Source organism: Microcaecilia unicolor, chromosome 5, assembly GCF_901765095.1.
Source record: "Microcaecilia unicolor chromosome 5, aMicUni1.1, whole genome shotgun sequence".
NCBI lineage: Eukaryota > Metazoa > Chordata > Amphibia > Gymnophiona > Siphonopidae > Microcaecilia > Microcaecilia unicolor.
In genome coordinates this window covers 324,225,275-324,252,871 of record NC_044035.1, presented here as the reverse complement: position 1 = coordinate 324,252,871, position 27,597 = coordinate 324,225,275, and the positions used below count along the sequence as shown (strand labels likewise).

The 27,597-nt window shown below is 43.5% G+C and overlaps 1 protein-coding gene across 1 annotated transcript in view; it reads right to left on the bottom strand.

Moving 5' to 3' along the window:
* Positions 1–26,901, bottom strand: part of LSM14A (LSM14A mRNA processing body assembly factor) — a 78,718-nt gene extending 51,817 nt beyond the window's left edge. Inside the window, 1 exon segment of the mRNA XM_030204440.1 lies at positions 26,626–26,901. Coding sequence (XP_030060300.1) covers positions 26,626–26,746 — 121 coding nt within the window. The 5' untranslated portion in view covers positions 26,747–26,901.
* Between the last annotated feature and the right edge of the window lie 696 nt (positions 26,902–27,597).

Below are 27,597 nucleotides of genomic sequence, written 5' to 3'. Positions count from 1 at the left end.
GTGGCATTTAACTACAATGTCTTTTTCACAGGGGGTTTCCTTGAAGCAGCACTAAGCAAAACATGATTTTCATGTTGGAAGAGAGATCCACCAGCCAACACAATCAGATAAGCTTGAATTAAATGTTTCACAAATTTATATATCGATGTGAACAATTTAAGAAATTAAGAATTCAAATTGAAACAGAAATGACGATGATACTTGTGACCTGATTGGCCACTGTTGGAAACAGGATGCTGGGCTTGATGGACCTTTGGTCTTTCCCAGTATGGCAATACTTATGTACAATGACAAAGGAGATCAATTCTCGATGGAATAAGAAATTCACAACCGTTGAGTTTCTCCACTGAGGTCCATAAAACCTATAAAAAAATCTCTAAAATATTTATATATGGTCAGGTGGTAGTGTTTAAATAATTATATTTTATAATGGAAACATACCCAGAATTCATTCCAATGGTGCACATATGCTCTCACAAAAATGCACACAAGGATGGTGGAAATATATTCATGTTCCCTGTGTGTTTAGATATTTTATAAAATGCATCTGTATCATACAACTCCCTCTCAGCACCACTCAAACAACATCTGGAGGAACAATGACATGAAGGGATACATAAATGTGCGATCTTATTCAGACGCACAATTTGATAAGAGCTCGTTTCAGTGTGTGGAAAAATAGTATTCCCTCAAAATGTTTATTTTATTCTTTAAAGTACAGCAGGGCAACACTTGTTCTTGATACTAAAGCTTGAGTTGGTTCTGTCACTGTTTGGGAGCTCACAATGTATAAAACTTTCTACTGACAAGGATAGACCAGTCGTGGAAAGATGAACATGTCTTACCTTCAGGGCATTCGGCTCTGCAAAGTATGACTTATCATAGTTTGCACAACTAAATAGAAATCTGTTTATGCAGACCCAACATTAAAAAAATATTTAGAGAGTGATCTAAAAAGGTTGTTTGCCCACAGACAGAATAGGAAAAAGCTGTTGCTGATAAGTTTCTAAAACTACCGCTGATCTGGAAGATTCCACCCCTCCCCCCCATACTTCACAGGGTGTGGAAGCAGCAAGAGATCTTAGCTGCTGGCTCTTAAGTTTTTGAGTTAGTGTCTAGATTTAATAAAAATTTAAGACCTGTCCTTAAAGAATACAATTAGGAAATCAGAGCTAATGAAGTCCTTGTATACAGCTAGTAACTTTATGTACACCATTTATCCATAGTCTCTTCATTCACTTGGATCCAATCCACTAAAAAAAGTGTACAAATCTTATTTTGAATTACAAGGAGCAAAACTGGATTTTTCAATTAAATTCTGTACTGCTTTACGGCTGAACACGGAACTAGAATAGATGACACTGGTGTGATTGAGTCCATTAATCTGTGCTTTGATTGGCAAAAAAGTCATTTGATTTTGAAGAAATATTAAGTAGGGGAAAGGATCTAGTGCTGCTAGAATTGACACCAGATCTTTTCTCTCCTGAGCATTACAGTCCTATTTCCAATCTCTGTTTTCTTTCTAAAAACTCACTGAACGTGTTGTAATTGAACAATTAAACACAGCTCACAGATAATCATCATATACTACACCCCCGACAGACTGGATTTCGTACTAATCATAGTAATGAAACTACTATAAATGTATTAATTACATTTTTAAAAATTGATTTTGGCACATAGGGACCATAAGCGTTGCCATACTGGGGCCCAGATGCACAAACTTTAACGACCCTCTAACGAGGAAACGTAGCATGCATTAAAGGCCATTTTCCCGACGACGCTAGCAGCTAACGAAAACGAAATGCAACGAGAACTACCATTGAAATGTGGACACGAATCATTTTCCATGAGAAATTTAACGTCAGCTCAGACCTGTCGTTAAGGCCTGAGCTGTCATCTCCCCGCTTCCCCCTGCACCATGAAAATCCAAGCTGGCATGTTTAAAAACAAAAGTGAGATAACAAAAAAAAACAAAACAAAACACTTGGCTTACCGCTTCCCTCTGCATAAAATAAAAAAGGAACACAAAATTGAAAAAGAATCGGGAGGGGCAAAGACGCTCGTCAGAAGCGTCCAGTATGGACGGCCTTGCCCCCCCCCCCCCCGAGGTCACCGCTGCTCCCCGCTTCCGCTCTGTACTCCTTCTCCCATAGCTCCGCCTCACGGCATCCTCTGCCCTCCTCAGCTCGTTGCCAACGCTCCCCCCCCTCTACCGGACCCCCCAGCGCCTCACCTCTGTGTGAAGGCGCTGCACGGGATGGAATAGCTGATCGGTGATCACTGCTGCCTCCTCCGACATCTCTCTGTCTTCCTGGGCCCGCCAGTTATCTACGTCAGAGGAGGGCGGGCCCAGGAAGAAGAGACGTCGGAGGAGGCAGCAGTGATCACCGATCAGCTATTCCATCCCGTGCAGCGCCTTCACACAGAGGTGAGAGGCGCTGTGCAGGGAGCAGCGGTGACCTTGGGGGGGGGGGGGGTTGGCCGTCCATACAGGACGCTTCTGACGAGCGCCTTTGCCCCTCCTGATCCTTTTTCGATTTTGTGTTCATTTTTTTTATTTTATGCAGAGGGAAGTGGGGAGCCACTTTTGGGTTTTTTTTTTTTTTTTTTGCTGTTTTGGACGTTTGTGGCATGCGCAGAGCAGCCAGCATAACGCTTGGCTGCTTTGCGCATGCTTTAGGGGCTGATTACCGACGGGGATTACGAATCTTTGACACATTGTACTTTTCAGTACGGCACCAATCATGTGCGACTTGTTTTTTTGCTGCATGCTTCGTTTTTTCAAATTTGTTAAGGACTTTAACGTTTTAGGTTTTTTTATGTATGGTTGATGCATCTGGGCCTGCGACAGACTGAAAGTCCATCAATCCCAGTATCCTGTTTCCAACAGTGGCCAATCCAAGTCATAAGTACCTGTCAAGATCCCAAAGTAGTACATTATGCTGCTTATCCTAGAAATAAGCAGTTGATTTTCCTAAATCCACCTTAATGGTGTATGGACTTTTCTTTTAGGAAGATGGGAAAATTAGGTTCTTACCTTGGTAATTTTCTTTCCTTTAGTCATAGCAGATGAAGCCATTACATATGGGTTATGTCCATCAACCAGCAGGGGAGATAGAGAGCACTCAAACTTTCACAGTGCCCTCTTGGCCAACTAGCTCCACTGCCTCTTCAGTATTTGAAGCTTCCAAAGCAGTATGGCAAACCGCAATGGGAATCACAAGAGCTTTCCTCACAGCGAACGATGGCCCATCACAAGGGCATGAACTCATAAAGGAGGGAATGCACATCCTCCTGGAGGGAATAAACTCATCCTCCTTATTGTAGAAGTGGAGGGGAACACACGCGCCTCCTGGAGAGAATCAACACATCCTCCCAACACACTGGAGGGAATGAACTCATCCTCCTATTTATAGAACTGGATGGGAACACACGCGCCTCCTGGAGAGAATCAACACATCCTCCAAAAAAAACATGCTGGAGGGAATGAACATCCTCCTAAATTTAAACAGAACCTGAAAAACAGATTCACAGCATACAGACAATCATACAGGGAGGGCTCATGGCTTCATCTGATATGACTAAAGGAAAGAAAATTACCAAGGTAAGAACCTAATTTTCCCTTCCTTGTCATCAAGCAGATGAAGCCATTACGTATGGGATGTAACAAAGCAATCCCTAGATAGGGTGGGAACAAGCCACACCACGCGCTAGCACTTGTGCACCAAAACGCGCATCCCTCCTGGCAGCCACATCCAGCCTGTAATGTCGGGCAAAGAAGAGCTTAGAAGCCCATGTTGCTGCACTGCATATCTCTTGAAGAGAGTGCGCTCCAGTTTCAGCCCAAGAGGAAGAAATCGCTCTAGTAGAATGTGCCTTAAAGGCTACAGGCGGAACCCTGCCGGCCAGCAGATAAGCTGAAAAGATAGTTTTCTTTGAGCCAGCGGGCAATAGTGGCTTTAGACGCTGGAGACCCTCTGCGAGAACCGGATAGCAAAACAAACAGATGATCAGAAGTCCTGAAAGAGTTAGTAACTCGCAGATACTGCAGCAGAGTCCTGCGCACATCCAAAAGGTGCAGCTGCCCAAAAGATTCTGGAAACTCTTCCTCTGAAAAAGAGGGCAAGAAAATAGGCTGGTTTAAGTGAAAGGCTGAAACCACCTTAGGCATAAAGGAAGGCACGGTCCGAACCGTGACTCCGGACTCTGAAAATTGCAGAAATGGGTCTCTACAGGACAGCGCCTGGAGCTCTGACACCCGTCTCGCCGAGGTTATGGCCACCAGAAAAACCTTCAGTGTCAAGTCTTTCTCTCCGATGCTCGCCGAAGCGGCTCAAAAGGAGATGCCTGCAGGGTTTTCAAACTAGCCCCAGGTTCCAAGCTGGACAGGGTGCTCGCACTGGAGGTCGGAGCCGAAGCACCCCTCTAAGAAACCGTGCCACATCTCGGTGAGCAGCCAAAGACACGCCTTCCACCTTACCACGAAGGGAGGCCAACGCTGCCACCTGCACCCGCAGGGAATTATAGGCCAAGCCTTTTTGTACACCTTCCTGCAAAAAGTCCAGAATCGGCGAGACAGGAGCCCGCATTGGAACAATGGCTCTGGAAGCACACCAAGACTCAAACAGGCACCAAATCCTGGCATAAGCCAAGGAAGTGGACCGCTTGCGGGCTTGCAGGAGAGTGGAAATAACTATTGAAATAACCTTTATCCCTCAATTGCGCCCTCTCAATAGCCATGCCGTAAGACCAAAGCGGCCGGCGTCCTCCATGGCTACCGGTCCCCGAGTCAACAGGTTCGGTACCAGAGGTAACGGCAGAGGAGCCTCCAGGAGCATCTGTCGGAGGTCTGCATACCAAGGTCTCCTTGGCCAATCCGGGGCAATGAGGACCACTTCTCCTGGGTGCAGCCGAATCCGCAAGAGCAGGCGCCCTATCAAGGGCCATGGGGGAAACACAAAGTAGACCCGGAGGCCAGGGTTGAGCCAAGGCATCCAACCCCGCCGAGCGAGGATCTCTCCGTCTGCTGAAGAAGCACGGGACTTTGGTATTGGCACTTGTCGCCATTAGATCCATCACGGGCTTGCCCCATTTGGCACAGATCTGCAGGAATACTTCGTCTGCCAGATTCCATTCTGCTGGATCGATCTGATGCCTGCTCAGATAATCGGCCTGCACATTGCTCTGACCTGCAATATGAGCTGCCGACAGACACTGAAGATGCAGCTCGGCCCAGTGGCAAATCAGTTCGGCCTGCGCGGCTAGTGCTCTGCACCTTGTTCCGCCTTGTCGATTTATATAGGCCACCGTTGTCGTGTTGTCCGACATCACTCTGACAGCCAATCCTTCCAGGGTCACTTGAAAGGCCAGAAGCGCCTGAAACACCGCTTTCAACTCTAGGCGGTTGATGGACCACTCCGACTCCTCGGGTGTCCATAGACCCTGGGCATGCTTCCCCTTGCAGTGTGCGCCCCAGCCCTTCAGGCTGGCATCTGTTACCACTAGGCACCAAACGGGGAGCGTCAGCGGCATTCCTCGCCGCAGCATGCTGTCCGAGAGCCACCACTCCATGCTGAGACGGGCCGCAGGGAGCCAAGTAAGTCTGCATTGGTAATCCTGAGAAAAAGGAGACCATCTCCGGAGTAGGGAATACTGTAGAGGTCTCAGGTGCGCTCTCGCCCAGGGTACCACTTCCATCGTGGCTGTCATCGATCCCAACAGCTGGACAATGTCCCAAGCTCGCGGGCGGGGCATCCTCATGAGCAGACGGACCCGATTCTGAAGCTTGCACCGCCTTGGCTCGGGTAGGAACACATAGCCCGAGACTGTGTCGAACCTGGCCCCCAAAAACTCTAGAGATTGTGAAGGGGACAGGTGACTTTTGGCCATATTGACGACCCAGCCTAGAGATTGCAGTACTGAGACCACTCTGGCTGTAGCTTGTAAGCTCTCTGTTGCAGAGTCTGCTCTGATGAGCCAGTCGTCTAGGTACGGGTGAACCCTGATACCTTCTCGCCTAAGAAAAGCAGCTACTACCACCATTACCTTCGAAAAGGTTTGAGGAGCTGTGGCAAGGCCCTGAACTGGAAATGTTTTCCCAACACCGCAAACCTCAGAAACTTCTGGTGCGGGGGCCAAATCGGTATGTGCAAGTAAGCTTCTTTCAGGTCTAGAGACGTGAGAAACTCTCCTGGCTGAACCGCCGCAATGACGGAGCGCAGGGATTCCATGTGGAAATGCCGCACTCTCAGGGACTTGTTCACTTCTTTTAAGTCCAGAATAGGGCGAAAGGACCCACCTTTTCGCGGCACCACAAAGTAGATGGAGTATTGGCCGCAGCCTTGCTCGGCGGGAGGCACCGGGGTCACTGCCCCTAACTGAATCAGACCTTGTAAAGTCTCCTCCACCGCCGCCCGTTTGACGGCAGAACCGCATCGGGACTCCACAAACACGTCTCTTACTGGGGCGTTGAAATCTATTCTGTATCCATCTCTGATCAGGTCCAGAACCCACTGATCTGAGGAAATCTTGGCCCACTCCTCGACAAAGAGGGAAAGCCGTCCTCCGATGACAGGCATCGAGGAGAGGGCCGGCGCACCATCATTGAGAGGGTCGCCCCTGAACTCCTGGTCTTGAGCCACCGGCTGCGGAACGCTTGTCCGAGCGAAAGGAGTTCCTCTGCTGACCACGGGCACGTGAAGTGAACCCAGCAGAACGCCCCGGGCGGTACCTTCTAGCTTCACGGAAGCGAGGTCTGTACGAGGAATGGACCGCCTGGCCCTTAGAGGAAGGCCTCTGCCTATCTTCGGGCAAGCGCTGGGGTTTTGGATCACCCAGGCCTTTCACAATTTTCTCTTGAAAAGGCAACTTCACCAACCTTTGCTTAGAGGCCATGTCCGCTGCCCAGTGTCGTAGCCACAGACGACGGCGAGCCGCCACTGCTACTGCCATTTGTTTAGCCGAAGCTCTGACAAGGTCATAAAGGGCATCAGCCAGAAAGGACAAGGCCACCTCCATCCGCGGAGCCACATCCAAGAAGGGCTCCGCTCCATCTCCGGGCTGAGCCACTGCCTGTTGCAGCCAAGCTAGGCAGGCTCTCACAGCATAACAGCTGCATGCAGATGCCCGAACAGTGAGACCTGCAATTTCAAAGGACCGTTTCAACGCTGTTTCCAGCCTACGGTCTTGAACATCCTTCAGGGCACACCTCCTTCAACAGGGAGGGTAGTTCTCTTTGTCACCGCAGTGACTAGGGCATCCACTGTAGGCATCTGAAAACGAGCCATATGTCCCTCACGCAGAGGGTATAACTGCCCCATAGCCCTGGAAACTCTCAAAGGTCCCTCGGGGTCAGCCCACTGAGCCGAAACAAGCTCTAGGATGGAGTCATGCAAAGGGAAGGCCCAAGCAGCTTTCTTGGTACTAGCCATCCTGGGATTACCCGAGGAGGCCATGCCACTGTCAGGATCTTCAATCGAGAGGGCCTGCAGGGTATCTGAAATAAGCGCTGGCAGCTCATCACGGTGGAAAATCCTCACCGCGAGGGATCATCCAGATCCTGTGGTAAATCCGCACCTGACTCTGGTTCCTCAGACCAAGAACGTCTGTCAGAGTTCTCCGAATCCTCACACCCCGACCACGGGGGGGAAAAAGGTGCACCACAATCTGAAGGGGAATTAACCCTTCTGCGCTTATCTTTAGGCCAAGCATCCGGGAACAAAGCCTCACTGGGCAGTCCCAGGCCAGAATCCATCGGGGGGGCAATCAGAGGAGCCTCAGGCGACCCTTGGGGAGGGCTCTTTTAATCATGTATGCTTTATGCAGCAAAAGCACAAAATCCGGGGAGAAAATCTCACCCTGGGCACCCAAATCCTGTCCGGTGCTAGCCACTCCTGAAATAACCTCATCTCGAGGTGCCCCACCTGGCTCAGGTCTCTCCGTGTCCACAGAGGCCGCGCCATGCGGTGTAAGCAAAATGGCGCCCGCTGCCAGCTCAGAGCGGGAAGAAACATCGCTCGCCATGCTCAGGCCGGCTCCTACGCCAATACAGCACGATTTACAGAGCCCTGCTGCTGATTTGCGCTTGCCACAAGTGGAACAGCGCTTTACATTGTCCGCAGCCATCACCGAAAAATGGCGGTAAAATCCAAAATGGCGGTTCGCGCCAAAATCGCCCCGATCACGGGCCCACCCCGGAGGAGTTGGAAAACACTCTTACCTCAAAGGATCTAGTGTACAACTACGATCCTGCTGAAAATCAGGTCAAAAACCTCTGTTCCAGCGTCTCTGCGTTTAAAAACGCGACAACTTTTTTTTTTTTTAAGCTGTGAGGAAAGCAGAGGTATTGAAGACTCCGGAGGCTCAAATGAGTGGGAAAGGCAGGGAAAGGGCGAACCTATATGCCTGCATCCACTGTTGGTGGGCAAGGACAGAGAAAGCAAGGCAATTTGTCCACATCCACAGAGGTATGGGTAAGGCAGGGAAAGGGCTAACCTATGTGCCTTTAAAGTGAAGCTGCTATAGCCTCCAACACCCCGGTTAACAACTGGCAAGCCAGGAACCACCTCCCGGCAGATTTTTCTGGAGTTCGAACAAGCTGCAGCCACCCTGCTAAGGGAGATAGAGAATACTGAAGAGGAGGCAGTGGAGCTAGCTGGCCAAGAGGGCACTGTGAAAGTTTGAGTGCTCTCTATCTCCCCTGCTGGTTGATGGACATAACCCATACGTAATGGCTTCATCTGCTTGATGACAAGGAAAGCAGGGTTTTAAAACAGGTTTGGCTAAGCAAACTGCTTTACAACATTCTCTGACAATGAATTCCAGAGATTAATTACGCATTGAGTGAAGAAATATTTTCTCCGATTTGCTTTAAATTTACTAGTTTGTAGCTTCATTATGTGCCCCCTAGTCCTAGTATTTTTGGAAGGAACAAGTGATTCATGTCTACCCATTCTACTCCACTCATTTTATATACATCTATATCCCCCCTGAGCCATGTTTTCTCCCAGCTGAAAAGCCCTAGCCTCTTTCCTCATAGGGAAGTCGTTCCACCCACTTTATCATGTCCATTGCCCTTCTCTGTACCTTTTCTAATTCCACTATATCTATTTTGAGATGCAGTGACCAGAAACACGATACAAAGGCATTGTAACATCTTCAATTTTGTTTTCCATTCCTTTCCTAATACCTAACATTCTACTTGCTTTGTTTGCTGCCACTGCACATTGAACAGAGGGCTTCAACATATCGTCAATGATGGCAAAGAGATCCTTTTCCTGGTCGGTGACTCCTATGTGGAAGCTTGCATCACGTAGCTATAGTTTGGGTTCCTCTTTCCCACATGCATCACTTTGCACTTGCTCACATTAAATATCTGCCATTTCGATGCCCAGTCTCTCCTGCAATTTTTCACAATCTTTTTGTGATTTAACAACGTTGAATAACTGCATCGTCAGCAAATTTAACTACCTCACTAGTTATTTCCATCTCTAGAACATTTATAAGTATGTTAAAAAGCAGTGGTCCCAGCACAGACCCCTAAGGAACCCAACTATCAACCCTTCGCCATTGAGAATACTGACCATTTAACCCTTCTCTCTGTTTTAACTAGTTTTTAATCCACAACACTATCCTATGACTTTCCAATTTCATCTGGAGTCGTTCATTTAGATTTATTATTTTCAGCCCACCCTTATCCAGGGCTACTTTGTCAAACGCCTTTTGAAAATCCAAATACACAATATCAACTGGCTCACCTTCATCCACATTTGTTCACCCCTTCAAAGAAATGTAGTAGATTTTCCTTCACTAAATCCATGTTGGATTGGTCTCAATCTATGCTCATGTATATGCTCTAATTTTGTTTCTACCATTTTGTCCGGCACAGATGTCGGGCTCACCGGTTTGTAATTTCCTGGATCAACTTTGGAACCCTTTAAAAAAAAAACAGCATTACAATGGCCACCCTCCAATCTTCTGGTACCATGCTTGATTTCAAAGGTAAAACTACATATTACTTACAGAAATTTGATTCAGTTTTTCTGACTCCTTAGCAAGGAATACCATTTCTGGCACCAGTATCTGCCACATCTTCCTCAGTGAATACTGAAGTAAAGAATTCATTTAATCTCTCCACTATGGCCTTGTCTTCCCTGAGTGAACCCTTTACCCTTCGGTCAGCCAGCAATCCAACCGACTTCCTTACCGGCTTCTTGCTTTCAATATACCTTAAAAAGCTTTTACTAAGTGTTTTTGCCTCCAACACAATCTTCTTTTCAAAGTCTCTCTGCCTTCCTTTATCAGCGCTTTGCATTTGACTTGCCATTCCTTATGCTATTTCCTATTATTTTCAGTCAGATCCTTCCATATTCTGAAGGATTTGCTTTTAGCTCTAATACCTTCCTTCACCTCACTTTTTAACCATGCTGGCTGTCATTTAGTCTTCTTTCCTCCTTCTTTAATACAGGGAATATATTTGGCCTGGGCTTCCAGGATGATATTTTTGAACAGCATCCACACCCGATGTAAATTTTTGACCTTTGCAGCTCCTCCTCTAAGTTTTTATTCCATTGTTCTTATTTTTATCATAGTCTCCTTTCTGAAAGTTAAATGCCAACGTATTGGATTTCCTGTGCGTACTTCCTCCAGAGCTTATCAAATCTGATCAAGTTACGATCACTGTTATCAAGCGGCCCCAGAACCGTTACCACCTGCACCAGATCATGCGCTCCACTAAGGACTAGGTCTAGAATTCTTCCTCCTATTGTTGGCTGCTGAACCAGCTGCTCCATAAAGCAGTTCTTGATTTCATCAAGGAATTTTACTTCTTTAGAATGTCATGATGTTACATTTACCCAGTCAATATTAGAGTAATTGAACGCACCCATTATTGTACATAAGTATTGCCATACTGGGAAAGATCAAATATCCATCAAGCCCAGCATCCTGTTTCCAACAGTGGCCAATCCAGGTCATAAATACCTGGCAAGATCCCCCCAAAAAAGTACAAAACATTTTATATTGCTTATCCCAGAAATAGTGGATTTTCCCCAAGTCCATTTAATAATAGTCTATGGACTTTTCCTTTAGGAAGCCGTCCAAACCTTTTTAAAGCTCCGCTAAGCTAACCGCCTTTACCACATTCTCTGGCAACGAATTCCAGAGTTTAATTACACGTTGAGTGAAGTAAAATTTTCTCCGATTCGTTTTAAATTTACTACATTGTAGCATCATCGCATGCCCCCTAGTCCTAGTATTTTTGGAAAGCGTAAACAGACGCTTCACATCTACCCATTCAACTCCACTCATTATTTTATAGACCTCTATCATACTCCCCTCAGCCGCCTTTTCTCCAAGCTAAAGAGCCCTAGCCACTTTTGCCTTTCCTCATAGGGAAGTTGTCCCATCCCCTTTATCATTTTTGTTGCCCTTCTCTGTACCTTTTCTAATCCCACTATATCGTTTTTGAGATGCGGCAACCAGAATTGAACACAATATTCGAGGTGCGATCGCACCATGGAGTGATTCAAAGGCATTATAACATCCTCATTTTTGTTTTCCATTCTTTTCCTAATAATACCTAACATTCTATTTGCTTTCTTAGCCGCAGCAGCACACTGAGCAGAAGGTTTCAATGTATCATCGACAACACCTAGATCCCTTTCAAGGTCTGTGACTCCTAACATGGAACCTTGCATGACGTAGCTATAATTCGAGTTCCTCTTTCCCACATGCATCACTTTGCACTTGCTCACATTAAACATCTGCCATTTAGACGCCCAGTCTCCCAGTCTCTTAAGGTCCTCTTGTAATTTTTCACAATCCTCCCATGATTTAACGACTTTGAATAACTTTGTGTCATCAGCAAATTTAATTGCCTCACTAGTTACTCCCATCTCTAGGTCATTTATAAAATATGTTAAAAAGCAGCAGTCCCAGCACAGACTCCTGGGGAGCCCCACTAACTACCCTTCGCCATTGAAAATACTGACCATTTTTCTATCTTTTAACCAGTTTTTAATCCACAATGGAACACTACCTCCTATCCCATGACTCTCCAATTTCCTTTGGAGTCTTTCATGAAGTACTTTGTCAAACGCCTTTTGAAAATCCAGATACATAATATCAAATCGGCTCACCTTTATCCACATGTTTGTTCACCCCTTCAAAGAAATGTAGTAGATTGGTGAGGCAAGATTTCCCTTCACTAAATCCATGTTGACTTTGTCTCATTAATCCATGCTTTTGAATATGCTCTGTAGTTTTGTTCTTAATAGTCTCTACCATTTTGCCCGGCACCGACGTCAGACTCACTGGTCTATAATTTCCCGGATCTCATCTGTAACCTTTTTAAAAAAATCGGCGTTAACATTGGCCACCCTCCAATCTTCTGGTACCACGTGGTTAGCTAAGAACTCCCACTCTCCGCCCCCTCAAAAAATTTTTTTTAGCATACATAAGATTGCTAAATTACTGCAGGACACCTGAACGCCTCCAGGAAAATTCCATTTTTTGATGTCATAGTAAAAGGGCCCCTAAATACCTAGGAACCTATTCTAAGTGATTTTTTTTTAAAGCAAAAGTGGACTAGTAAAATGTGTCAATATATTTACTCATCCAAGAACTTTGTAATCGCTTTAAGTCTTACTGAGTTTATATTATGTGATTCAATCATTTTCCACAATATACAAATACCTCCTCTAAAAAAATAATTTGTAATTATGCTTGTACAGTCACGCCACAGATGCATCATACAACTTAAGTCCAATGTTGATTTTTTTTTTTACAGTAAAAATCAAAATACAAGTTATTTTTGGTCTGATGAAGGTATGAACTTCAGCAAACCATTAACTCCCGTACGCTAACTTTAGTAAAGGATGTATCTGCCCTTAAGGACAGGTAGCACTGTCACATTATGCTATACATCTTTCTGAATAAAAAAATCTTTCAACTAACATTTCTTGTCTCCAATTCAGGAACCAGCACATTTTTAGTACCTGGTTCACTCTCAGTTACCTCCTGCTGGTCCAAAGAGCCTTAACTCCAAAAACTATGACAGGTCACAAAACATTCATGGGGCAGCAGGGAGCAAAACATAATAACCATAAGAGAAAAAAAAAAAACAGCACTGAATAAGTTACACTAATGGGCAGCCAAAAAGCTGTGTGTTTTTGTTTTAAATTCTGGAATAAGGACTGGTCAAGAGTGCACACTCTCTGTGAAGGAATATGCATTCTTAAACAGTATGCACGATATAAGAGAGGGTGTACTCTTTTCCCAATGGTTCGTACATACAATCGGAAAAAACACACCCTCTCTATGATGATATTTTAGGGACAACTACAGTCCATTCTTTTGAAGAACCGAAACTAAAGCACAAGTGTGTGTTGTGTTAGCATTTTGTTAGAAGAATGTTTTGAGTTTGCATATGGCAGTGCTCCTTTAAGTGGCTTGACTTTAAAAGTATATTTTATCACCTGAAATTTCAGCAAAATTTAACACTATAGTACTATGCACTGTTCACTTCACTAAAACGTAGAACACTTAGTATGAGAGTTGTACAGTGATAGACACAGGGGCCCTTTTACTAAAGCTTAGCAGGTGCTAAATGCTAAGAAGCCCATTGGTATAAATGGGCTTCTCAGCATGTAATGTGCACTAAGCTTTAATAAAAGGGTCCCCCAATGAATAAGTTAGAAACCACTCAAAAATACTAAGATGCTGAGGAAAAGCTGAAGTGATGTGATTAAATATTTTCTTCAAAGTAAAAAGAAGCATCTCCAATCATATTGGTACTTTTTTTCTTTTTAATTTTGATAAAAGATGACTATCAAGAAAAGTTCTGATCTACAACTAGAAATGGTTTAAAAACTGTATTGTTAAAAAAAATAAGATACATAGAATATGAGCTCCTTATATTAATATCAAGTTATAAATCAGCTCCTAGTCCATTTTCACATCCACACTGACTCCCCCCCCCCCCATGCAACAAAAATGTTTATATTCAAACCACAAAAATTTAGCAGACTATGGACTTTTCCTCCAGAAACTTGTACAAACCCTTTTTTAAACCCAGATATGCTAACCGATGTAACTACACCCTCTGGCAAAGAGTTCCAGAGCTTAACTATTCATTGAGTGAAAAAACGTTTCCTCCTATTCGTTTTAAAAGTATTTCCATGTAACTTCCTTGAGTGTCCCTTTGTCTTTGTAGTTTGGGAATAACTGGGGAAAAGAAACCCCCCCAACACACGATTCACTTCTACCCATTCTACACCACTGAGTATTTTGTAGACCTCGATCATATCTCCCCTCATCTGTCTCTTTTCCGAGTTGAAGAGCCCCAACCTCATGAGAGAAGTTCCATCCCCTTTATCATTTTGGTCGTTCTTCTTTGAACCTTTTCAGACAGTGCACTCCATTTAAGTGCACGTCGGATAAGCGCATGCTCTGTTTAACTGCTTGCCGTACTTCGGTCCCGTTTTTGGCACCATCAATTTCTATGGGGACAAACCGGTTTAGCGCACCACTGATAAGTGCAAGATTCACTTATATGCATGGTTCAAGACCGCTCCTCTGCAGGAAAGACTCCGCATAAGTGCGCACATGGAATATGGAAGCCGACTGGCGTGTGACAACCAACGAGATTTTACATTTACTGCCACAGGCAGAATAAGCGAAAGAATGTTAGAGCATACACCGGGGTCGTCGTCACAGCAGAACTGTAAGACTTTAACACTGGCTGAACGAATAGAAGTTCTTAAAAAATTAGAAAAACAAAGTCAAGCATCTACTGCTAAAGAATATAGTGTTAATCCCAGTTAAATTTCACGTGTCTTAAAGCAGAAAGACCAGCTTCTGGAACACTGGCAAAACAATCCACAACGGAAACGAAAATGGCGGGAAAAGCTGAGGAGGTAGAAGATTGTAAGCTCTTTGAGCAGGGACTGTCTTTCTTCTATGTTTGTGCAGCGCTGCAGAAATGCTAAATGGTAGTAGTAGTAAGATGCTCTTCTTCGGTGGCTCTCTCAAGTCAGGAGCAGTTTCCTGTCAGCTTTCTTCATAAGCAGTGGATCACTAACCAGCTAGTTGAAAGTCTTGGACTAACTGAATTCAAAGCCACTGTTGGATGGTTGGAAAGATGGAAGGAGAGGAACAGCATAAAATTCAAGAAACAGCATGGTGAGAAACAAGACGCTGATGACTTTGGTGCTGAAAATTGGGTTGTTTCAGTTTTTCCTACCATCTTGAACGAGTTTGCACCTCGTGACATTTTCAATGCTGACGAAAACGGTCTCTACTGGCGAGTGATTCCTGATGGAACACTTGCATTCAAACATGCCAAAACTACGACGTAAAACATTGAAGGACCGACTGACAATCCTCCTTTGCTGCAATATGGATGGGAGTGAGAAGTTGGAACCCCTCGTCATTGGAAAGAGCAAACAGTCCCGTTGCTTTAACAAAGTTAAGTGACTTCCTGTGTCATATCAGGCTAACGCAAATTCATGGATGACTGGGGAAATTTGGAAGCAGTGGCTAAAGAAGTTAAACACTAGAATGCGGGCTCAAAAGCATCAGATTTTGTTGCTTTGTGATAATTGTGCTGCACACAGGGATGATGTCAGGCTGTCTAACGTCAAGGTGGTCTTCCTGTCACCAAACACTACCTCTTTGATCCAACCCTATGGATCAGGGCATAACAACCAATGTCAAACAACATTATCGGGCTCTTCTGCTACATCGACTGAAGAGCGTTATGAATGACCAGACTGGCAAGGATAAACTGGCTTGTAATCTATCACTGTTGGATTCCCTACATATGCAGAAAGAATCCTGGAATCATGTTACATAGGCAACCACTGTGAACTGCTACAAGCGGGCAAGCTTTGTTAAGGATGTGGAGAGGGACGAAACAGATGCAGCTGTTGCAAACGCGTCAGATGAAGAGGTTATTGACATCCCAGCCGGTGTTACTGAAGAATTCCATCGCTACGTAGCTGTTGATTACGATCTACAAACAGCTGAAGACAGCACTGTCGTCGAGATATGCACCTACACGCAGGCAACAACGGCTGATGATGGAACAGATGAAGAAATGAGCAGCGAGGTAGGTACATGCTGACAAAATTCAACAACCTCCTCCTGTCACTTTTGCAAGAGCGCTGAAGAGTCTCAACACCATGCGGGCCTATCTGGAAGCCACTGGATGTCAGTGCTATGACAGTTTTTACCATCTGGCAGACGTAGTCTATGGAACTCATAGACCCAAGAGTGTATAGAGGACTATAACTGATTACTTCAAGTAAGCTTAACGTCAGTTAACTGAGACTGTACGTATAACAACAGTACTGTACAAATGCTTATCAGATGTCAAGCTTCTTTGGGTCACAATGGTTAAATGCACGCTCTTCTTTGGTCCCAGACCCTTGCACTTAAGCAGATTGTAATATATATATATATATATATATCTACAATAAAACCTAGATATTTTTTCTTGGGTGCTGACCCCAAGGTGGACCCTAGCATCGGGTAACTATGCTTTAAATTATTCTTTACAATGTGCAGCACTTTGCATTTGACATTAAATTTCATCTGCCATTTGGATGCCCAGTCTTCCAATTTCCTAAGGTTTTCCTGCAGTTTTTCCAGAGTCCACGTGTTCTAACTGTTGGAATGTAATTGTATTTTACATGCATTGCCTGTCACCTATTATTTCTCTGTGATTACTCTGTGACCTCTGATGTGAATTACTTAGAGAGGTCACACTGCTATGCAACTTCCTGTGGGGGTTAGACACAGCACATGCAGCACATGGAGCACATGGAGCTCATGATCTCTCCTAACCTGAGAGAATCTATGGTGGTGTGAGCATCCATTACCATCTAAGCACATGGAAGGAGCTGATAATACAAATGTATAGTAATATGTATATATAAGCCTGTCTGATTATAATCTAACTGCAAACTGTGAGTAAACAGATGTTTTGTTACTTCAACTTTAAAGTGACTCAGCAGTGAATTATTCAGGGGTGTATGAGAGAGAGATGAAGAAAGAAATTAACATTTCTAAAGCTGAAGCTGTGTGTACTAAAATCTGCTAATTATTTACTACAAATAATCCAACAAAAGGGTTATGGGCCCAGGGTCCAGGAATTGAAAAAGAAGAGAAATATTACCAGGCAGAAAAAAAGGCCACATTTTTCTCTTAAGTTTTAAAGGAAAGATTCAGTCTGTCTCTCTCTCCCCCCACACAGCAGACAGAAGGCTAAGAAAATGGCTGAGGGAAGAAATTCACCATTGTTCTATTCTCTCAAGGTGCCTAAATTAACTGAGTTTAATTATCGGCAGTGGGAATTAAGATTCATATGTCTCCTTCGAGCAAAAAGATTAAATATATGCTTAGACCAAGACAGAACAGCTGAAAATATGGCTGAATGGGACAATGCAAACTATTATGTGAAGTGCATGCTTTTGGAAGCTCTCTCAGAGAAACAAGCCATATTAGTGGAGGGAAAAGATACACCAAAGGACATTTTATATAACTGAGAACTATGTATGCAACTACATATGCAAAGCAGCAACCAATTTGGTTAGCAGAGTTGAATGAAACCAAATTAAGGGATAAAAGTAAATGTAATGATCACATTATGCATCTTATGTCTTCATTTCAAAAGCTAGAACTTTCTGGAATTCCCATGTGTGATGCATTGAAAAGAGCATTTCTTTTTACCTCACTATCAAAGAAGTTTGATGTTTTTAGGTCTGTAAATGAGGCCATTGAAGGGCAATCTTTTGAACAGGCAACATCAAAACTAAGGCAGGAATGCATAATAAATGATTCTGAGGAGATGTGTTCTCAAAGCAAGTCAGAGAGAAATGAAACAAATTTCTTGGCAAAGAACAGAGGAAGGCGGAGCTATGGGAAAACTCCACCCAAGGGCAAGCTGATTTGCTACTCATGTGGAAAGGAGGGACATGTATCTAAATGGTGTAAGGAAACACAAAACACTCCCTCTAGCTCACCTAAGCCAATGGAACTAAAGAATTTTCAAACCAGGAAATGTATGAAGGACAAAGATAAACACAAGGGCTTTCTAATGGCAGAAAAATCTTTGACTATGGTAAATAATAATTCAAATGAAAGTACTTGGATTTTGGATTCAGGGAGCACATGCCATTTAACCAATTGTAAGGATTTCTTTCAGGAAATGTGTCCAGAGGAAGGTATTCTTAAAACTGCAAACGCAGGGACTGCTAAGATCCAAGCAAAAGGTATTGGATTCTTAAAATGCAAAGTGTCTAATGAAGTTAAAGAAATTCCTGTAAGTGATGTCTTGTATATTCCCCAAGCAGTTTGCAATATGCTTAGTGTATCTACATTAGATAAGAAGGGATTTGTGATTCATTTTGAAAACAGTAAGTGCACAATCTCTAAAAATGATGAAGTGTATGCTGAAGCTTTTATGCATAATGATGTTTATAAGCTGAACATTTCAGGTGAAGCCTCACATATGGCGCAAGTAAGGAAGAATGATGGTAAATGTAGTCTGGAAATCTGGCACCGCCGCCTGGGACATCGTGATTTTAAGGTGATCCAGGATCTTTACAGTAAGCAACTGGCCACCGGCATTCAGATAAGTGCAGATGCTGGTAAAATGGAGAAATGCATAGACTGTGTTACTCAAAAAGGTGTGAGACCCTCATTTCCTGCATACACAGGAAATAGGAGTAATAAAGTGCTGGACTTAATACACAGTGACTTATGTGGACCGTTTAATATCCCATCATTGGGAAATAACAGATTTGTGCTAATATTCTTGGATGATTTCTCTAGATATTGTGTGGCCTATTTGCTGAAAGAAAAAAGTCAAGTCACAGACATGCTGAAGAAATACGTAGCCATGGTGAGCAATAAATTTGAAAGAAAACCAAAGGTTCTTCAGACCGACAATGGTGGTGAGTTCACTTCACAAAGCATGCGCACATTTCTAGAACAAGAAGGCATTCAACATATCACAACAGTAGCTTATACACCAGAGCAAAATTCTGTTGCAGAGAGAAAATTTAGGTCACTTGTGGAAATGACCAGATGTATGCTGTCAGATAGCAATCTCCCTAAAAGACTATGGGGGGAAGCCATTCTCACAGCAGTGTACCTACAAAACAGAATGCCAACTAAAGGCGCTGAGCGCACACCACATGAGACATGGCATGGTAGGAAGCCAAACCTGTCACACATAAGAACATTTGGAAGTACAGCATATGCTCATGTACCAAAGCAAAGAAGGCATAAGCTGGATTCCACAACAGAAAGGGGCATTTTAGTTGGCTATACTCCAGGACACAAAGGATATAGAATTTTGAATCTGAAAACTGGCATTGTTGGCATAAGACATGTTACATATTTTGATGAAAACAAGAGGGTTGATAAAGGCTGGATTATCCCAGATGAGCCTTATCATCCAGAATATGAAACTAGAACCATAATAGACATGCCAGTGTATATAAATGCCATACCAAGGCAGATGTCTGAAAGCAACTCACCTGTATCTAACGAGGAACAGGCAGAGGAAGCAGACACAGAAAGGATCATTGAAGAAGACAGTACAGTTGGAGAAGGGGAATCAATTGGAGAAGTACTCTCAGATTTTGAGGATGCGGAAAGGTCAGACCAACCTGTTGTCAGACGCTCATCCAGGGAAAACAAAGGTGTTCCACCCCCAAGACTGTCTTACTTAACAAAGTCAGCAGAAGCTCAAGAGCCCTTAACATGGGATGAGATTGAGAAAATGCCAGCAGAAGAAGCTGCTGAATGGCATAAAGCTGCACAAGAAGAAATTGATGCATTGGATAAAAATAATACTTGGATTCTTACAAAATTACCTCCTGGCAAGAAAGCTATAGGATGCAAATGGGTATTCAAGTTAAAAAGGAATGCACAAGGAAAAGTGGAAAGGTATAAAGCCAGATTAGTGGCAAAGGGATATCTTCAAAAATATGGAGAAGATTTTGATGAAGTGTTTGCACCTGTAGTGAAACACACGACAATCAGAACACTTCTGAGCATTGCAGTCTCAAAAGGCATGCAAGTCAACCACATTGATGTGAAAACAGCATTTCTTCACGGAGATATAACTGAAGACTTGTACATGGAACAGCCAACAGGTTTCATAAATACAAAACAAAGACAGCTAGTGTGTAAATTAAACAAAGGTCTTTGTGGATTAAAGCAAAGTGCAGAATGTTGGAATGAAAAATTGCATGAAATATTGACAAATTTAGGATTTAAGCAAGGTGAAGCAGATAAATGCTTGTACACTAGGTGCACAAATGGACAATATGCATACATTTTAGCTTTTGTTGATGATCTGCTCATTGCAAGCAAAAGTGAGCAAGAGTACAAGGACATTGTAAAATGTTTAAACCACAATGTTGAGATAAAAGAACTTGGTAATGTGTCATACTATCTTGGTATAGAAATTGAGAAACAAAATGATGGTTCTTATCTTCTAAGCCAGAAGCAGAAAATAAATGAGCTTATTGAAAGTTTAGGTATGCAAGATGCCCAAGTTGTAAGCACTCCCATGATCACTGATTTTCTGAAGGATGAAACAGTAAGAGAACCTTTACCAGATAACATCCAATATAGATCAGCCATAGGTAAGCTTTTATATCTAGCTACCACATACAGGGCTGATATAGCAAATGCAGTAGGAATTTTGAGCAGAAGGGTCAGCTCACCTACCAAATCAGATTGGACTGCAGTTAAAAGGATGGTAAGGTATTTAAAGGGTACCATTGATTGTAAATTAAAGATTTCAGCCAATAGTAATCCAAAACTAATATGTTACTGTGATTCAGATTGGGCAGGGGATCATTCTGATTATAAATCCACAAGTGGATATGTGTTTATGTATGGAAATGTACAAATTTCATGGGCCAGTCATAAACAAAGTATTGTGAGTTTGTCTTCTACAGAAGCTGAATATGTGGCCGTATCGGAAGCGTGCAGAGAACTGATGTGGATTGAAAAACTTTTGCTGGATTTTGGAATAGCTGAAAAGAGACCAATCCAGATAATGGAAGATAATCAGAGCTGCATCCGACTGTCACAGAATGACAAGGTTCAGTCACGCACCAAGCACATCGCAACGAAATACCACAACGTGCGAGAGTTGGCGAAAGAAGGGGTCATCAGTCTACACTATTGTCACACCAGTGAGATGACAGCTGACATCATGACCAAACCGTTACCCAGAGAACATTTTGTGAATCTGCGTATAAAGCTTGGACTTTGTATGAATAAATAATTGCATGACAGTTATGCATGAGAAGGGGTTTGTTGGAATGTAATTGTATTTTACATGCATTGCCTGTCACCTATTATTTCTCTGTGATTACTCTGTGACCTCTGATGTGAATTACTTAGAGAGGTCACACTGCTATGCAACTTCCTGTGGGGGTTAGACACAGCACATGCAGCACATGGAGCACATGGAGCTCATGATCTCTCCTAACCTGAGAGAATCTATGGTGGTGTGAGCATCCATTACCATCTAAGCACATGGAAGGAGCTGATAATACAAATGTATAGTAATATGTATATATAAGCCTGTCTGATTATAATCTAACTGCAAACTGTGAGTAAACAGATGTTTTGTTACTTCAACTTTAAAGTGACTCAGCAGTGAATTATTCAGGGGTGTATGAGAGAGAGATGAAGAAAGAAATTAACATTTCTAAAGCTGAAGCTGTGTGTACTAAAATCTGCTAATTATTTACTACAAATAATCCAACACTAACAACCTTGGAAGCCTTGGAAGCCAATAAGTTGCAAGATCCGAGACAACATGGTTTTACCAAAGGGAAATCGTGCCAAACGAATCTCATTGAATTCTTTGATTGAGTGACAGGAGAATTGAATCAGGGACGAGCTATAGACGTAATCTACTTAGATTTCAGCAAAGCTTTTGACACGGATCCCCACAGGAGGCTTTTAAATAAACTGGATGGGCTGAAGATAGGACCTGAAGTGAACTGGATTAGGAACTGGTTGACAGACGCCAGAAGGTGATGGTTAATGGAATTCGCTCGGAGGAGGGGAAAGTGAGTAGTGGAGTGCCTCAGGGATCGGTGCTGGGACTGATTCTGTTCAATATATTTGTGAGTGACATTGCCAAAGGTTCGAAGGTAAAGTTTTTGCCTATTTGCGGATGATACTAAGATCTGTAACAGAGTGGACATCCAGGAGGGAGTGGAAAACATGAAAAAGGATCTGAAAAAGCTAGAAGAATGGTCTAAGGTTTGGCAATTAAAATTCAATGCGAAGAAATGCAAAGTGATGCACTTAGGGAATAGAAATCCACGGGAGATATATGTGTTAGGAAGGGAGAGTCTGATAGGTATAGACGGGGAGAGGGATCTTGGGGTGATAGTATCTGAGGATTTGAAGGCGACGAAACAGTGTGACAAGGCGGTGGCCGTAGCTAGAAGGTTGTTAGGCTGTATAGAGAGAGGTGTGACCAGCAGAAGAAAGGGGGTTGTTGATGCCCCTGTATAAGTTGTTGGTGAGGCCCCACCAGGAGTATTGTGTTCAGTTTTGGAGGCCGTATCTTGCTAAGGATGTAAAAAGAATTGAAGCGGTGCAGAGAAAAGCTATGAGAATGGTATGGGATTTGCATTACAAGACGTATGAGGAGAGACTTGACCTGAACATGTATACTCTGGAGGAAAGGAGAAACAGGGGTGATATGATACAGACGTTCAAATATTTGAAAGGTATTAATCCGCAAACAAACCTTTTCCGGAGATGCGAAGGCGGTAGAACGAGAGGAGATTGAAGGGGGGCAGACTCAAGAAAAATGTCAGGAAGTATTTTTTCACGGAGAGAGTAGTGGATGCTTGGAATGCCCTCCCGTGGGAGGTGGTGGAGATGAAAACGGTAACGGAATTCAAACGTGCGTGGGATAAACATAAAGGAGTCCTGTTCAGAAAGAAGGGATCCTCAGGAGCTTAGCCGAGATTGGGTGGCAGAGCCGGTAGTGGGAGGCGGGGATACTGCTAGGCAGACTTATATGGTCTGTGCCAGAGCCGGTGGTGGGAGGCGGGGATAGTGCTGGGCAGACTTATACGGTCTGTGCCAGAGCCGGTGGTGGGAGGCGGGGATAGTGCTGGGCAGACTTATACGGTCTGTGCCAGAGCCGGTGGTGGGAGGCGGGGATAGTGCTGGGCAGACTTATACGGTCTGTGCCCTGAAAGACAGGTACAAATCAAGGTAAGGTATACACAAAAAGTGGCACATATGAGTTTATCTTGTTGGGCAGATTGGATGGACCGTGCAGGTCTTTTTCTGTCGTCATCTACTATGTTACTATGTTAACAGTCTTCCCCTTTCCAACTTAATACATGTATATATATATATATTAAAAAAAACGAAAAAGCCCTAGGGAAATAGAATTATCTGCATGGATTAAAAAAAAAAAAAAAAAACACCACCAAATATTCAAACATTTATTTTATTTATTGCATTTGTACCCCACATTTTCCCACCTTTTTGCAGGCTCAATGTAGCTTACAGACTAGGGTTATGATAAAGTCAATACATGAATTAAATACAGTTGAGGCTGAGGTAAAAGAGGATTTAGATGGACGGGAGTTGGGTAGGTTGTGTGAGAAGTGTTTTAGGTACATAAACAAAGTTTGCTCTAATAAATTCCAATATGTCATTTGAAAATTAAAGGGCCCTTTTTTACTATGTCGCAGTAGAACTACCGCAGCACTGGCATGCGCCAATCCAGTCCACCACGGGAGATGATGGTAAGGCCACCCTTACCATGCGCCATTTCCAGCACAACCGTAAATATTTTTCTATTTTTACCACTGGGTAAGGGCTTCCCCAGGAATTGGTTGCATGGCAAGTTTGTACTTACTGCACAGCCATTCCCATGTTTTTTTAAACCTGCTGAAGTAAAAGGGGCCTCAGCACATGGGAAATCCACATGCTGATGCCACTACAGGGCCACTTTTACCGCAGCTTGGTAAAAGGGGCCCTAAAAGACTTAATATGTTCTAATCTTACATTTTATTCCTATAGCCCTACTGCAGACTTCAGCTAATCTTTAGTAAAAGCCCTCCCCCCCCCCTAAAGTAGGTGATCCAGCAGTTGGTGGGATGGAGGAAAGGATTAGAGCAGGGAATTCCAAACTGTGGGTCACAACCTCAAATGTGGGGCAAAATCCATGTTATTTATTTGTTACATTTATATCCCACATTTTCCCACCTATTTGCAGGCTCAATGTGGCTTACAAAGTAACGTAATGGCGTTTGCCATTTCGGTTGATAACAAATACAAGATTGTGTTGTGGTCAAATGAGGTTGAAGTGAATTAGGTGTGGTTATCCCACACCAGGGTACAATAAGGTTGTATACTGGGGGAGTTACATAGATGACATTTTTGTTATGGAATACTACTGGCTGAGTTACTCCAAGTTGTGGAAGAACTTAATGGATGTTATCCTACCATCAAGTTTGACTGTAATTTCTATTATGAACATTTCAACTTTCTAGATGTGTGGATTAAAAACCTGAGTGGGCCATCCATAGACACATTAATCACCCTGTACTTCCAGGGGAGATGCATGCTTCTTGTGGCAGCAATAAAGGGGTCACAACCACAGAAAATTGATACATGCTGGATGAGGGTGCATCCTTGTGTTTATTTTGTGAAGGGGATTTACTGTGCAACGCATCTCCTGATCTAAAAGATACTCCAGTATACCACAATCACAGAAAATTGATCAGCAAATGCATTAATAACATTGTGTCACATTGCCAAATAGTGACTATAGGCATAAAGTCACAGTCCCTCTAGTAAAGCATTAGGACAGGGATTCCCAAATGTTAACTTGCTATACTTTCCTTCCAATGGATGGATCCAGCCCCCAGAAGAATGTGTTCTACTTTGGAATGGGGGTTGATATACCGCCTTTCTGTGGTTTTTGCAACTACATTCAAAGCGGTTTACATAGTACTACAGGTACTTATTTATACCTGGGATGATGTAGGGTTCAGTGACTTGCCCAGAGTCACAAGGAGCTGCAATGGGAATCAAACCCAGTTCCCCAGGATCAAGGTCTGCTGCACTAACCACTAGGCTACCCCTCCTCTCCATTTGTGGAAGAGAAATAATACAGTTTCCCAGCACAAGGAAAAATAAATACCATAGCAAGGGTGATACAAATGCTGACAGAGAAGGCCCCACAGGAACAGAGAGCATCGTTGACAAAATAACTAGGCCCCACCAGCACTAAGGAAACGACTGGACTCACAGCAGTGAAAACAGTTACTGCCAATGGAGTAGTTCTGCTGCAGGGCTTAATGAACATGGAACCAAGACCACTGAGGTAGAAGTGAGGGAGTGCATGGCACATGCCCCCCACCTCATATCTCATAGTGATCAAGCTTTCTGGGAGTATGGCAGTTGCCAACATTCAAGAAATGGTCAATTATTGGTATCCACCTTTTTAAACATGAAAAGGGCCAGACTGTATCCCAACCTTCCTCTCACCCCCAGCAAAACTAAGTTTTCAATGAACTGGACTATCCTAGGCAACCTGAGCACCCCTGCAGTGGCCCTTCTTACTGCACAAATGCTTATGAGCAGCAATATAATGCTACAGCAGCAACATATCACAGTTGCTGGACTTAGAGGTTGAACGGATAACAAAGTTAACGTCAACAAAATGACATACACTGGCATTAAGGCTTGGTTCATCTTAAGAACCTGTTCTAAAATTATCTGAACACGGATTGTAAGCCACCTTTAGCCCTGAAATCAAAACAACATTTTTAATTGGTTTGCAAGGATGAAAGGAGATGATGAAAGAAAAGGTTAAAGCAAGCGGAATTAGAAGGCAAAGATGCTCTTTTAATAAAATTAGTTTCTCCTGTGTGCGACTACCGATTCTCTTCATTAAAATGCCAACAATAAGTTTTGACGTCATGGCCAAATTGCAGAATACTAAAACTACGTATTTCTAAAGTTGCACTTCACAATACAGATACACCAATCCATAAGTATCAAACTCTTCTAACAAGAGTGAAAGCAACCAACACGAAAAGTGAGTGGATATAATCCTAAAGTCTTGAGTACTGTTGTCATAAAAGTGTCATTTTTGTTAATCAAAAGTCATTAGAAAGTTTGCATAGAGAAGAGAAATCTTAATTACTATAATTTCAGGGAAAATTGATCAGCTCAACTTTACCCTGCTAAATTATCAAATGAACAAATCTTCAAAACAATAACGAATATAAAGTTACAGACAGTGCGTCCACACTCTGCACCCCTCCCCTTTAAAAACATGTTAGTCCACACTAACGTTCCCCAACTCGAGGTTCAGCGGCTCCCAGAAGGTAACAATACAGCTCTCTCTGCAAAATAATAACCCTCCATGCCAAACAACGGGGGGGGGGGGGTCCTGGTTGGGGGACAGAGAAGACCCCCCCGCCTCCGCCTGTCCCGTAAAAAGAATTGTATACAATACCCAACCGGGAATATGTAGAATTTGGAGCGTCACTCCCCTCCCTCACTTAAGTTCTCATTCTCTCTCCCTCCTAGTAGTACCTTTGGCCAGCGCCACAGTGGAGTTCTCCGTGTCGATAGTGTACAAGATCCCCTCATATCGAATCTCCGCCTTGGAGATCAGGCTGATCTTACTGCCAATGTAAGGCGTCCCTCCGCTCATGGCGACCTCCGGGCGTGGGGGCTGGAGAATCCCCGAGCGCTCCACCACCCGATGGATCTGGATTATGATCCGGCCAAGCTACCAGACACAACGCTCTTCTTCCCCCTTCGCCTCGCTCGCTCCCCTTACGCCAACATGGCCGTCTTCATCTTTTACGCGAGCGAAATGGAAGCCGGGATATACGCCGTTCCTCCTCCTCTCGCGAGATTTAGCTTTTACCCGAGTGGCTTGGCTTGCAGTGACAGTCGGTTCAGTTGGTTGCACAGTGCTCATGACGTATTACACATACGCACACACCGTCAGGCGCGCGGCAGAGCGGGGAGGGTTGTTTGCTATCGTGTTGTTCATCTTTTTCCCGTCCTCCTGCTCAAGTTTATTCTTGTGATGCGACTAATTTCATGTCGTTATCTGTTCATGCTTTAAGTTAATAGTTTTTTTTTCAGTTCAAAAACTGCATGGCACTTTTTTTTAAAAATTTTTTAGTATTTATTGACTCAGTTACTGATGTTGAGTTAATGTATTGGCATTTAGTTAAGATTTATAAACCGTCTTTATAAATTGGTTCACCCAAGGCTGTGTACAAAAGGTATAACTTGACTTACAATGGAGGATTAACCTAATGGTTAGTGCAGCGGCCTGAGAAACAGGGGAACCGAGTTCGAGTTCCAATAAGTACGTGTATATATAATTTGCAAACAGAAAGGGAGTCAAATCCTATCCCCATCCATCCGTAAATCATAATAAAATGAGCAACTGTCAGCATGAGGTAAGATTGGAAATAAGTTTAATTATAGTGATAGCAATGGATTTAGGAAGACCTTTCTCCAAAAGGTGGCAGGGGAGCAAAACAA